The 12,722-nt window shown below is 42.5% G+C and overlaps 1 protein-coding gene across 1 annotated transcript in view; it reads right to left on the minus strand.

The window, feature by feature from the left end:
- LOC115619009 (Golgi apparatus protein 1-like) overlaps nt 1–12,722 on the minus strand; it is an 88,699-nt gene that overhangs the window by 1,153 nt on the left and 74,824 nt on the right. Inside the window, exons 12-24 of the mRNA XM_030511026.1 lie at nt 10,715–10,852; nt 9,819–9,905; nt 9,420–9,482; nt 8,642–8,755; nt 8,154–8,242; nt 7,172–7,289; nt 6,102–6,194; nt 5,394–5,531; nt 3,970–4,093; nt 3,270–3,412; nt 2,934–3,035; nt 2,154–2,261; nt 1,402–1,522 (exon numbers count right to left, since the gene is read on the minus strand). Of these exons, the coding sequence (XP_030366886.1) occupies nt 1,402–1,522; nt 2,154–2,261; nt 2,934–3,035; nt 3,270–3,412; nt 3,970–4,093; nt 5,394–5,531; nt 6,102–6,194; nt 7,172–7,289; nt 8,154–8,242; nt 8,642–8,755; nt 9,420–9,482; nt 9,819–9,905; nt 10,715–10,852 (1,438 nt within the window). The remainder of the gene's footprint in view (nt 1–1,401; nt 1,523–2,153; nt 2,262–2,933; nt 3,036–3,269; nt 3,413–3,969; nt 4,094–5,393; nt 5,532–6,101; nt 6,195–7,171; nt 7,290–8,153; nt 8,243–8,641; nt 8,756–9,419; nt 9,483–9,818; nt 9,906–10,714; nt 10,853–12,722) is intronic.

The following is a 12,722-nucleotide window of genomic DNA, read 5'->3' on the forward strand; positions in this document are numbered from 1 at the left end:
ATTCCACACCACTACCCTTTAGAGAGAACCAAGATCAAATTCAGCTCAGGAAAAAACTAAGTGTTATCTCCTTAGACTTGTTAGGAATTTCTTTTGATCAAGAGAATGTTTTGGAAAGGTTTAACTTCCTCAGTTTTCACACAGTCCTGTGAAAAGGAAATAGGATCACAATGCTCTGGGTGCCTACGGAGTGGCTTGGCTAACTCATAAGCTCTTTTATATGCTCATATGAGACACCAACATAAAACTTACTGTCAGTTCAAACACCCAGAGGCAGATCCCTCTCTAAGCTCCAGACTTCTGCATATCTTCAGCACAAACACATCAGAACACACATCAAAAGCATTACAACAAGACAGGAATAAATAAAGGATATCCAGAATTTCAGAAAGGCATTCAGCAACCAGCACAAAAGATAATGATCAGGAAAGTACTTGGCTGCTATTTTTAATGCCAGATAAACTCGGAAAGATGGGAAAGTTCAGAACTTCCCCCCCCCCCCACTACCTTTCCTTAAATACACTATCCAGCTAGCTAACATAATAGCAGTAACAAAGTGCAAGAGCTTGACCTCAAACAGGAAAAGAATGGGTTAGAAAACAAATAAATGAGGTTTCAAGAGGTCTGACCCTGCTGAACTCAGTCTTGGAAGACTTTAGCTGCTACGTGAACTTAGAAAGTGTAGTAAGGATTACCTACCCTCTGTGATATTGGAAAGGGAAAACCTGGTATGTTTAAGCAGAGAAGGAAAAAAAAAAAAAAAGATCAAAGGACTTCAGTTTGATTTTATTTGTCAAAAGTACTGAAACAAAGCAGCCAACCATGGACAAAGACTGACACAAAGAAAGAAGGACTGAGTGGATTAGCTAAGGAATCTTGGGAAACCAAATTGATTTGCTTCTAAAAAAAAAGCAGCTTAGTTCTAGGGAAGCTTCTGAGACAGCCTGATAAGTAAGCTTGGGAGCTGTATCTTGTGGGAAGCTGATACAGGGTGGGACATAAACCTCACTGAAAAATGAGTCCATGTATTTCAGCCCATGTATATTAAGAGCTCATTTTCAATGGGATTTAACTGAGGAGGGATTTTACAGGTGTTACGGATCTGGTATCACACACTACTGTCAGTAACCATATGAAACATAAAATATAGTCATTAAATCTGCAGACAAGGCTGCAAGGATATTGTATCAGGATTGAAGAATAGGCACCGCCTTGGACACCAGGAAGGACTGCTTCTTGTTACCCACCTTCTATTGGCATCTACTGCCTCTGCAGCTGTTCCACCTTATTACCCACAAAGGACTGGTGGAAATATCTTGCACTTAAAATAATGCTGGCAAGAAAATGCAGCTTAAGGCTCCCAGGACTGAGAAGTTAAATGAGTAAAGCATGAGCACTTACGGCGTCCTCTCCCTGGTGGAATGGCAGCACAGTGGTGCTTGATATCCAGGGCACAGGCTGTGTGGAGCACTGGGTCAACAAAAATATCTGCTTTGCTTTCCTTCAGCATGTTGAGCACTTCCTGGGGAGGGGGAAATTACAAGTACATCTCAAAATGGAGAGAGAACAAAACTCATACTGCTTAATGTTTCTGAAAGATGCATCATCTTTTTAAATTCAGGATTGTGAGAAAAACCACCACTGTCCCTGGATGAGGTTATAAATGATGGTTTAATGACCTGGTTTATAAGAGTTACCATAGTTATGTTCCTTAAAAGACCCATATTAATCTAAAATACAAAGTCAATATGCCAGGGTTACTTCACTTAGAACTGAAGTAAGGTGCCATAGCCATGGGGCAATTCATACAGCACCCCTGATCACAGCCAGGGCCTAGGCCATTCCCAGCACTCGGGAAGCCTGTAATGGAGACAGCAACAGAAAACAAGATTAGTAACAAGAAACTTTGGCAACCATCATCAAGAAAGGATCCAAGCCTGGAACTGGGAAGGAGGCATTGTTGGCACAATTTTCACTGGCAAATTGAAATCAAATTGAATCACTGCAGGCCAGAACTGAGACGTGTAAGGGAATCTGCAGAGCTCTGGCTTCATACAAGCTAGACCATGGCCTGGGCTGTGATCTGGAAAAAAATCACAGATTTCTGCAGGGATGGGATGCCTTTTAGTGCACATTCAATTTATTTCCCTTACCTTCTTACACATTTCAGTTTTTATTTTCAGCAGATTCACTTTCAGGCATTCTTCCACCTGCCCAGTCTGCTCCTGAGCTGCTGCTTCTTCCGCACACAAGCTGGAAATCTATTTTGAAACAGGTATTTTAACATAAATAGCTCACAACAATCATTCTGCCTTTTAGCACATTTATATCTCAATACATTAGTTCATCACAGGGCATAGCTAGAGAACACATGATGAGATACTTCCCCCACTCCAAATTCCCAGAGCCAAATGCAGGCTGGCTCATGCAATATGCACACCCTTTGAAACCCAACAGCATGAAGTCAATAGTGCTGTACTGAGGAGGAAGGCAGGGAGGAAAACAGCATAGGAATAATGTTAAGAGATGAAATAAGGAATACTTGAGTTGTGGCTGATTCAGCTATCAGAAATGAATGCTCAAAAATCTGACTGTATTCCAGTTAAGGTTGACAACACCAGAGAACTAACACACATTTATTTTTAACAACAGAAAAGCAGTATTTTTCTATAGTCACAAGTACTGATGAGATCCCAGATGAAAAAATTAACTTCATATTAGCATTGCACAGGAAACTGCCATTCTTGCACACTGGGCAAGTGTCACAAGCAGAGAACCTGACCAGCTAGAAGCGGTTCAAAGGGGTTTTATTTTGTGGCTTGGGTTTGTCAGGGTTTTAATTATTAGGAGAGTTCATGTTTTAAGAAACAAAAATCTGTTACATGAAGGGAGTTTTCATCCTGAAAAAGTAGCTGCAGAGCTACTTCTCCTACCTCGTCAGAGCAGTGCATCTGGAGTTGGGGATCCAGCCGATAATCAAGAGCTGATTCCTGGATTATCACTTGAATTTGGTCCTCACAGCCTGGAGAGAGATGCTATTAAGCGGAGAAAGTCATTAACCCATTCTATGGTCTTTATTTTCATAAATCAATCACCTTGCATTTTAACCTGTGTGTCTTGTATATTTGTATAGGAGCCTAAAAACTTACTCATGTACAGCCTGTTACATACATGGAACACACCACAAGCCCAGGTTGGATTTGTGATTCAATGACTGTTGCTCAACACAATCCTGCAGTTTCTCATCTGTGTGCACCAGCTCTGCTTACCTGGTCTGCATATTTCAACTTCAGGCACGAGATGACTTGCCCTTCCAACTCTGCATCATCCTTGGCTCTATTGAGGATATTTTGGCAGAATTTTGGGATGTCTGCTTTGCACGCCTTCCTGAGCACTGGATTTAAGCGGTAATCTGACCGGGAAAGATGACAGAACTTCATTAGAGTACACATCTCTTCAGATTACAGAACATAACACTCCAAAAGGGATTGTACAGAAATTTCCTGGATGACATTGTACCACCAGTGAATTCAATTTTGGGGGAGGAGAGTGTTTTTCCACAACAGAATTTTAACTTGTGAGGTAAGAGCTTCAGGAATAAATTAGATCAAATAACATGTGCTGACCCTCAAGAAGTTGACTGAATAAAATCAGCATGTGCACTGACAACCATGAAGGAATCATAGAATCCCAGACTGGTTTGGGTTGGAAGGGACCTGAAAGCTCATCCAGTTCCAACCCCCTGCCACAGGCAGGGACACCTTCCACTAGAGCAGGGTGCTCCAAGCCCCTGTGTCCAACCTGGCCTTGAACACTGCCAGGGATGGGGCAGCCACAGCTTCTCTGGGCACCCTGTGCCAGGGCCTCACCACCCTCACAAGGAGAATAAAACAAAGTGAATATTCTTCCAGCCATGCAGACCACTCAACAGCTCAGGCAAGTTAAGTTTTTTTTTTCAGAAGAGGATACCTGTGTTCTGCGTGATCTGGCGCTTGGTAATCATTTGCTTGCATTTAGGATCCATCACTTCACTGTTCTTGTTTTGTTTCAAACACTGCAACATATTTTTTGAGTCTGCCTCTGGACAAAACCGCTAAAAAACAAACAAACAAAAAACAAACCCACAAAACCCCCCAAGTTTCATCACTAAGCACTTGAAAATAAGAACCCCAACCAACTATATTAATGGAAGAGAATAACCTGCCCAACCCAGAGGTATACAGACACACTTGCTAGCCCAAACACCTCCTGTTAAAAAGAACAGTGCTACTCTCTAAATTGCCCATGGGCATGAATATCCCTGCTTATGGACCGAGCCATACAGCCTCTGTTGGCAGTATCAAAAGCAATTTGTCTTTATTTTCTATTCTTAAGTTACAGCACACTTTACATTAAATATGCACCAAATTAGGTCTCATACCCAACTACTTTTGTTCCCCTTTATTTTAGAAACCACAAAGGGAATCTTTTAGGTCTATACACAAACCACTGTTTTGAGTAAATGCTGGCTGGAGAAAGTGACAGGTAAAGACTTCATGAGTAACACTCAGGACAAAGACAGATCATAGAGAATGAGAAAGCAGAGAAGAGCTCACTGATGCTAATTTGCCCATTCCCACCCTGAATCAGATAGTCAAAAGTGAACCAGCTTACCCAAAGTTCAGACCAAGGTACTAATATCTTTTGTTAGAAACCAATTCTGTGGGTGTAAGACAATGCTGTTGCATCTTCTAATCCCCACCGTTTTGGTGAGATTACAGGCTTTTTTTAAAAAGCACAAGGCTGTTCTGGAGAGCAGTAAGTTCTCAAGATGTTCTGATTTGGCCACAATATGGAGTCAGGGTTCTGCATACAGACCACAGACTAGTGTTTCAGGGCTTGCAATTCTGGCTACTGTGCAAGAGTGCTTCATATTAACACTCACTGCTGCTTTCCATGTGGTACCACTTTAAGCCAGCATTTCTGATTTTAAGTTTTGTATGACTTTGTCTGCTTTATCAGTTTGATGAAAGTCTGTGTGCACCAGGTCAGCAGTGAACTGAAGATGTTACTCCTCTCTGTAATCATAACTTCTTCACCTTTGCTAAAAGCCAATCCAAATCCAAACTGACTGGATGAAAACTGTATTAGAAACCTCAGCACGGACTTGCTCCTCAATTCTGCTGGCAGTTGGGAAGACAAATTCATTAGCGCACAGGCTTTGATCAGATATTTGGAGGAAGTAAAGTTGAAAGAGCCCTGAAGAAACTTCAGCCTGATTCAGAGTTAAGAAACAGATTACTTTGCAAAAAAGCAATCATACTTCTGAAACAACACAGCAGCCTTGTAACAAGCCTTTATAGGAAGCTTTTATACTCCAACCTCACCCTCTTAAATCAGCACACTACCATTACCTTGATCATCTGTTTGCAGACTCTCATGAGCGTGTAGTCCAGTTCTGGATCCATCATCTCCGTTTCCTGCAGTTTAAACACCTTCTGGTGGCACCGGGTACTCAACTGCTTCTTGATTTCTTTCAGGCATTCAATAATCTATAACAGTATTACAACCATAAAAGACACACTGTTGATATCATTCTGTCATATGCTGCTGAAAAAGCACAGCTACGTGTTCCCCTAATGGCTATCTTCACCTGATTTGTGCAGTTATGTTCCCAATGCCTAGATTTTATCAAAAGTCATTACCAACACTTATTTCCAGGACTTGCTTTAAGCTCGTCTTTTCTCACAAAGATTTAATGAGATGAAGAGTCACCTGGACTTACTCCAAAACCCCACACCTCATCTTGCAGACATTAATGCCCAAGAAATGTTTAGCAACATTTGCAGTAACTAACTGCTAATAGTTTAAAACTAGCATTAACTGAAGAATGAAGTGCTCACAGCACTGCATTCACCCAGTATTAATGCTTGTGAATCAGTGGAAAAAAACCCCGAACAACCAAACCCAAAACATTTAACATTCCAAAACACTGCCAAAAGACTTCAGTGACATCAAACTGAAAATCTAAAGCTGCACTCACAGGGGCAAAAGTGTTCTTCAAAGGTTTTCTGAAATGAAAGTATAAATTAAATGTGTAAGTTATTAATAAAATCCATTACCTGAGCATTGCCATAGGGCACGTTTTGGCAGTAATTCTTGATGTCACTTTTACAAGCCTCATACAGTTCTGGTTCAAGCCTGATATCCTCGGTCTGCAGGATGAATTACAGTACGAACATTTAAGTAGGACTCTAAAGACTATTTAACTTTGTTAATCTATTACCTAGAGCCCTCTCCTCACAAAAAGCAACTCTCACAACAGGCAGGCCAGTTTCTTTGAATTTAAGGGTCTTGGGTGTGAGAAGTGGCATTAGTGGGAAATAAACTTTGCAAATTCATCCAGTGATCAGTTGACTTTTTACACTGAAGAAAGGGCTTAAACTGAATTTTAGAGCTGGCAAGTTGTTCCCACTACTCCTCCTAAGAGGGCATCAACACAAATGTCCAAGACAACTAAAATCTTTTCATGTGCAAGCTAAAGGACATATTAAAAGCCACCCATCTGTTGGGTGATCTGGAGGATGTGAATGAAGTTTCCCGCTTTTAGTGATGCCTAGCATTTGAATTCTTCCATACAAAGGCAAGAGTGCTGCCTCTTCTGATATACGCCTACTTAAGCTGAAGCTTTAACACTCAAACAGTATCTACTGGACAAAGACCTGAAGAGTTTATTGCTGCAAGCACTGCAGCAGGAAGCTGAGAGGCAGCCTTGCCTACCAGAACAAATATTCCTCCTATTTATCCACAGAGCAACTTGGAGCAGTTGGAGTCGAGTTGCTTCATCTGTGCTTGTTTCCTCAGTTTGTAAAATGAAGCTTTTATTCTCTCCTAGAGGACTTTCAGGCCATCAGCATGTGTAGCATGTTGCTACCTAACACTAAACAATCACTTCTAGCTGAAATTCCAATGACAATTTAGCTTGCCTTAGCCTTCATGAGACTATATTTAAGGCATTAAAGTAGACAATCATTACTTTCACCATGAAGGGTAATTGAGCCTCTTGTAAAAATAGACACACCTTACAAATGAGCTTCCTTTCCCCCCTCCCCCAAGGTTGACAAACCAGGAAGCTTTAATTGAAGGACCTCGCTAGAAGAGCAGGCAGATCAAGAGCTTCATGCATGTTTACCATCTCTAGCTCCTCAACACGCAGCTGTTTGCGGCACTTCAGAGAGACCCTGTGCTCTTTGGCATCCTGCAAAGTATCGTTGCGCACAGTTGTGCTCAGACAGATCACAACATCCACCCTGTGGAAAAGAAAACAGCTTTTTACTCATAATCCTTTCACTTAGGTCAGCCAAGATTGGTGTTGGGCCACTGCATGAGATAAACTCATCCCAAGAATCCAAACACAACATGAATTACTTGTGCATCTGTGCTTACTTCTAGCCTGGGTGCAGCTCTGTGTAGAGTAACTGGACCACAATTAAAACCTAAATCTGATGTTATTTAATTGGAGTCTAGATCAGCAGACAGGAAGATACTCAAAATGCCCAGCAAGACCTCTGCTCTTAAGGCATGTGAGCACTTCAGAAAAGCTTTACTTCATCTCAGGAATAGATGGTGAATACCTACATGGCATTGCAAGCAATCCTTTTGCATTATGGGAAGGGCATTTCTACCATAAAATGCAAATAGTCTTGCTGGCCACAAACAGGGTTGACCTTGTGTGTAATTTAGCCTTACATCATTGCAGTAGGCCATTAAAAAACCCCTTACACTGAAACAAATAAACCAGCTAAAACAGGGGGATATTTTCCCTTCCCAGATCAGCAACTGGAACAACAGTAGAATGTCTTAGAAAATGATGAATCTAGCAAGGATATAAAACATCCTGGGACATGCAGTCAATTAATTGTAATCATCAGCTATTTTCAGAGCAAGACAAATAATGAGGACAGGCTTGTATGCAAGAGTAAAGCAGAAATAATTTTAAACAGGCATGCAATGCCTCTATCTTAAGCATCTGCAGAACACAGTCACTAAGAGAAAACACACAAAACAATCAGCCTTGAAAGGAAATCCAGCATTTTCTGTCTTATCATGAAATATCCTGTAACTTTATTACATATTTATACAATCAGATTGCTGTTTGGTCAGGTGCTACATACTTTTTTTTGATGTTGGGGCAAAGTTTCAGCACATCCTCCTTGCAAGCCATTTTAAACTTGTATGAGAACCTAAAATCTTTCATTTGAACCTGCAAGAGAGAAATGAGAAAAAAAACCCACTTTGGTCACCTGGAGGAAAAAGAAAATGGAAAGTGCTGCCCAAAAGAATACTTCTTGAATCATACAATCAGCAAATGCTTTTGTTCACAACTTATTAATGTGAAAGCAAGAAGGATGCTGCACTGCTGAAGAAGTTGGAACCTTATCTACCATACACTAAGGAGGAAGGAAGGCCTGAAAATAAATCTCCAGAAGGGACCATTTATGACCAGGCATGCAAGTACAACTGTCTGAATTCACAAGAGCACTTTAAATACAGTGGGAAATCAATCTTGACACAGGAGGGGTTTCATAATTAGGTAATTCCTGTCAACACCCTCAACAAACAGAACAGGCTCCCACTTATAGCAGAGAAAAGCTTTGCTTACCAGCTGGAAATGAGTAACTCCAATTGCACATTTTTCATTCATTTCCTTCTGGTGTTTGTTCTGGATCAGACACTCCATCAGGTCCCCAGAATCAATCTGGTTATCTGCAACCTCCTGAAGAAGAGATGAAAGGCTTAAAAATTAGCTACTCTTACAAGTCATGATTTTTATGCTCCCTTAGCCCACTGTGACCAGGAAACAACAGAATTTACAGTCCCACTCTGTGTTGTGAGCTTACTCTCACCATTAACTGACCCACCCAACTCTACCACACAGCTAGATTTTTAGATATAGTTCAGAAAAGAACCATCTCAGGCACATGCACACTTTAGACTCAGGAGAACATCCTGCAGAGACTCAATGCTTGAAGTATTACAGTTAGGTGCCTTCATTGCTATTTAACTACTCAATCCTAGAGCAATGTAAGGAGTTATTGAAACTGCCAGCTGCACAGAGTGGAATGGCTCAACATGCTGCTTGCAGGTAGGAAAAAAGGTTAGTTTTAAACTCACTGTATAGAGTGATTTTTCCAATCACAGGGCAATTTTCATGTTCAAACATTTATGCTAGGGCTCTGTCCTGACAACAGCAGAAGCACTAGATGGAACTAAGGATTTTTATTTTGGGGTGTTTTTTTATTAAAGACTTTTGTAACTGCTTACCTCTGTTTTTACTTTTGAAGCGTAGCAAGTACACCAAGAGCTAATACTAAAACCCTTCAACCTTTCCCACACAGTGTTTTTCCCCAAAGATATTCACACTATTACAGAGTACTCACATGACAGGATGTCTGGATAATGGGCTCACACGCTCTCATCAGCAAGGCTTCAATTTGAATGTCCTGCAGAAAATATGCAATATTTCATTTTCACAGTGAATGGACAAGAAAAAAAGGTTCTGAGAAAAAACCTGTGGTAACAAGTTAAACTCAACCCAGTTTACAGGACTTGGACAGATGCAATCCAGACAGATTCGCCCTTCGGTTCTGGAAATCCTAGGGTTCACTCTTGTGAACAACATGGCAAATACAAGACAAAAAGGATGGTCTGTCTGATAACCAGAGCTGCATTTCTGCACTACTCTAACCTCATTTTTTCCCCCATCACTATCAAAATGACATGCTTGACTAGACATGCTGAACTATTATTCCCTTCATCCCAGGATGAAAACCACTCACCTCAGACTCCAGCTCAGTGAGGTTTCCCACTATGTCTCTGCAATCAGACACCAAGTCATCAAGATGGTCCTGAAGACATTCCAGCTCCTACAACACCAGACATTTTAGTGTGTGATCCGAGAACCCAAGCTGAAAATCTGGGCTTGAAATATTGTAACACCTGTGAAACTGTCCCCTCCTTGTAAAGTCCTAAATTCCATTTAATCCCAACTCCTCTACTGGCACTCCCAGAACACATATAGGTAGTAGTGATTGAGAATGTTGGTCTAGGATGTTACTGCTTGTTTTCAAAAGCTGTATGACATGCTTTCACTTCCAGAATATCACACGTCATTTTCCCTTTGCCTAACCTTAACTACCCAAACTACAACTTATGATGGGCACTTCAAAGAGACAATGGTGCATGCTCTACTGGGTCTACTGTTGAATGGCTCCTTGCTGGGGCACAGCGATTTAACTTGAAAGTATTTGTTGAAGCTTTGTTAAGTAGCAGCAGATGTTAGTTCAGTTCTGTATAAACACAGGAAGCACATCAGTATTTGCCAAATGGAAATGGGATAAAATTTATGTGGGAAATGTTAAGCCTGTAATAGAGTATTACAAATAAGAGTCAGGGTGGGGTTGCTTCATTAAAGTCTTTTGTGTTAATTATCCCCTTTCCCCTTCTCATTCCACTACACATTTGAAATGTACACTACTGAAGCCATGCAGTAGGCGCAAAGCTTCTTTGTATCACTTCCATCTCTTGGTCTAGTGTGGATGATGTTTTAAACTGCACTCATTTTTAATATATTCTCAGCTATAAAGAGACAGCTAATGAAGATGTCCCTTTATCCCCTTTTTGCCCTTCCCACCCCTCCAGCTACATGAAGTAGCAGTGTTACTGTGTGCAGTACCTGCCCTGTCTCCGTTTTTTCACTGCACCACTTCCCTAAGTCAATCATGCACTTGTCCTGGAGGCCTGGGTCCAGCTTCACATCCATGGCACGCTGATGGAGGATTCTCTGGACCTCTGCTCTGCACTCTCGTGATAGCTGCAAAGAGGACAAAGAGCCGTTAGCATATAGGGTCTCCAAATCCATGCAATACAAACAAGATGCTGCCAGGTAAGGTACTGAGAGTGACCACGAATGCCACCAGCAATCCCAAAAAGCACAGAAGTCCTGTGCTGCTTAGCACAAGCCTGTTGGGTCCCCAACAAGTGATCCAGGGTCCAAAAGAATAATTTAGTTTGGATGGAGGGTCCTTTCATTCCACCAAAAAAAGTATGATACACTTAAACCTTCACTTTACTTTTGAAAGGTTTCCAGGAGGTTCCTCAATTGTGTGGAAGGCAACATCCTCTTGCAATTAACAGAGGAGCCGACAAGGAGAGGTGCCATGCTTGACCTCGTGCTCACCAACAGGGAGGGACTGGTTGGAAATGTGACGCTCCAGGGCAGCCTTGGCTGCAGCAATCATGAGATGGTGGAGTTTGAGATCCTCAGGACAGTGAGAAGGGCATGCAGCAAGCTCACTGCCCTGGACTTCAAGAGAGCAGACTTTGGCCTCTTCAGGAACCTGCTTAGTAAGGTTCCACAGGATATAGTCCTAGAGGGCAGGGGGGCCCAAGACTGCTGGTTGATATTCAAGGATCACCCGCTACAAGCTCAGGAGTGTTGCATCCCGACTAGAAGGAAGTGCAGCAGGAGGGCCAGGAGACCTCCATGGATGGACAAGGAGCTGCTGAGGAAACTTAGAGGGGAAAAAAGAAGCTTATAAAAAGGTGGAAACAAGGACAGGCAGCCTGGGAAGAAAATAGGAACATTGTCCAGGAAGCTAGGGACCAGGTGAGGAAAGCTAAGGCCCACTTAGAGTTAAATCTGGCAAGGGATGTGAAAGATAACAGGAAGGGCTTCTATAGGTACGTAGCAAATAAAAGACAGAAGAGGGACAACGTGGGCCATCTCCAGAAGCTATCAGGAGACCTGGCTACCATGGATTTGGAGAAGGCTGAGGTTCTTAATGACTTCTTTGCCTCAGTCTTCACTAGCAAATGCTCTGACCACACCACCCAAGTCTTGGAAGGCAGATGCAGGGACTGTGAGAATGAAGACCTTAGGCCCACTGTAGGAGAGGATCAGGTTCGAGACCATCTTAAGCACCTGAACATGCACAAGTCCATGGGACCTGATGAAATCCATCCGGGGGTCCTGAAGGAGCTGGCGAATGAAGTTGCTAAGCCACTGTCCATCATGTTTGAAAAATCCTGGCAGTCAGGTGAAGGTCCCGATGACTGGGAAAAGGGAAATATAACCCCCATTTTCAAGAAGGGGAAGGTGGAAGACCCAGGGAACTACAGACCAGTCAGTCTCACCTCTGTGCCTGGCAAAATCTTGGAACAGTTTCTCCTGGAAAACATGCTAAGGCCCATGAAAAACAACGAGGTGGTTGGTGACAGCCAACATGGCTTCACTAAGGGGAAATCCTGCCTGACCAATTTGGTGGCCTTCTATGATGGAGCCACAGAACTGATGGACAGGGGCAGAGCAGTTGATGTCATCTACCTGGACTTGTGCAAAGCGTTCGACACTGTCCACATGACATCCTTGTCTCTAAATTGGAGAGACACCAATTTGATAGATGGACCACTTGGTGGATAAAGAACTGGCTCGATGGCCGCATGCAAAGAGTTGTGGTAAACGGCTCAATGTCCAGTTGGAAAACTGTAACGAGTGGTGTCCCTCAGGGATCGGTGTTGGGACCGGTCCTGTTCAACATCTTTGTCGGCAACATGGACAGTGGGATTGAGTGCGCCCTCAGCAAGTTTGCCAATGACACCAAGCTGTGTGGTTCGGTTGATACGCTGGAGGGAAGGGATGGGATCCAGAGGGACCTTGACACGCTTGTGAGGTGGGCTGATGC

The sequence above is a fragment of the Strigops habroptila genome, chromosome W (genome assembly GCF_004027225.2).
Source record: "Strigops habroptila isolate Jane chromosome W, bStrHab1.2.pri, whole genome shotgun sequence".
In the NCBI taxonomy this organism is placed as follows: domain Eukaryota; kingdom Metazoa; phylum Chordata; class Aves; order Psittaciformes; family Psittacidae; genus Strigops; species Strigops habroptila.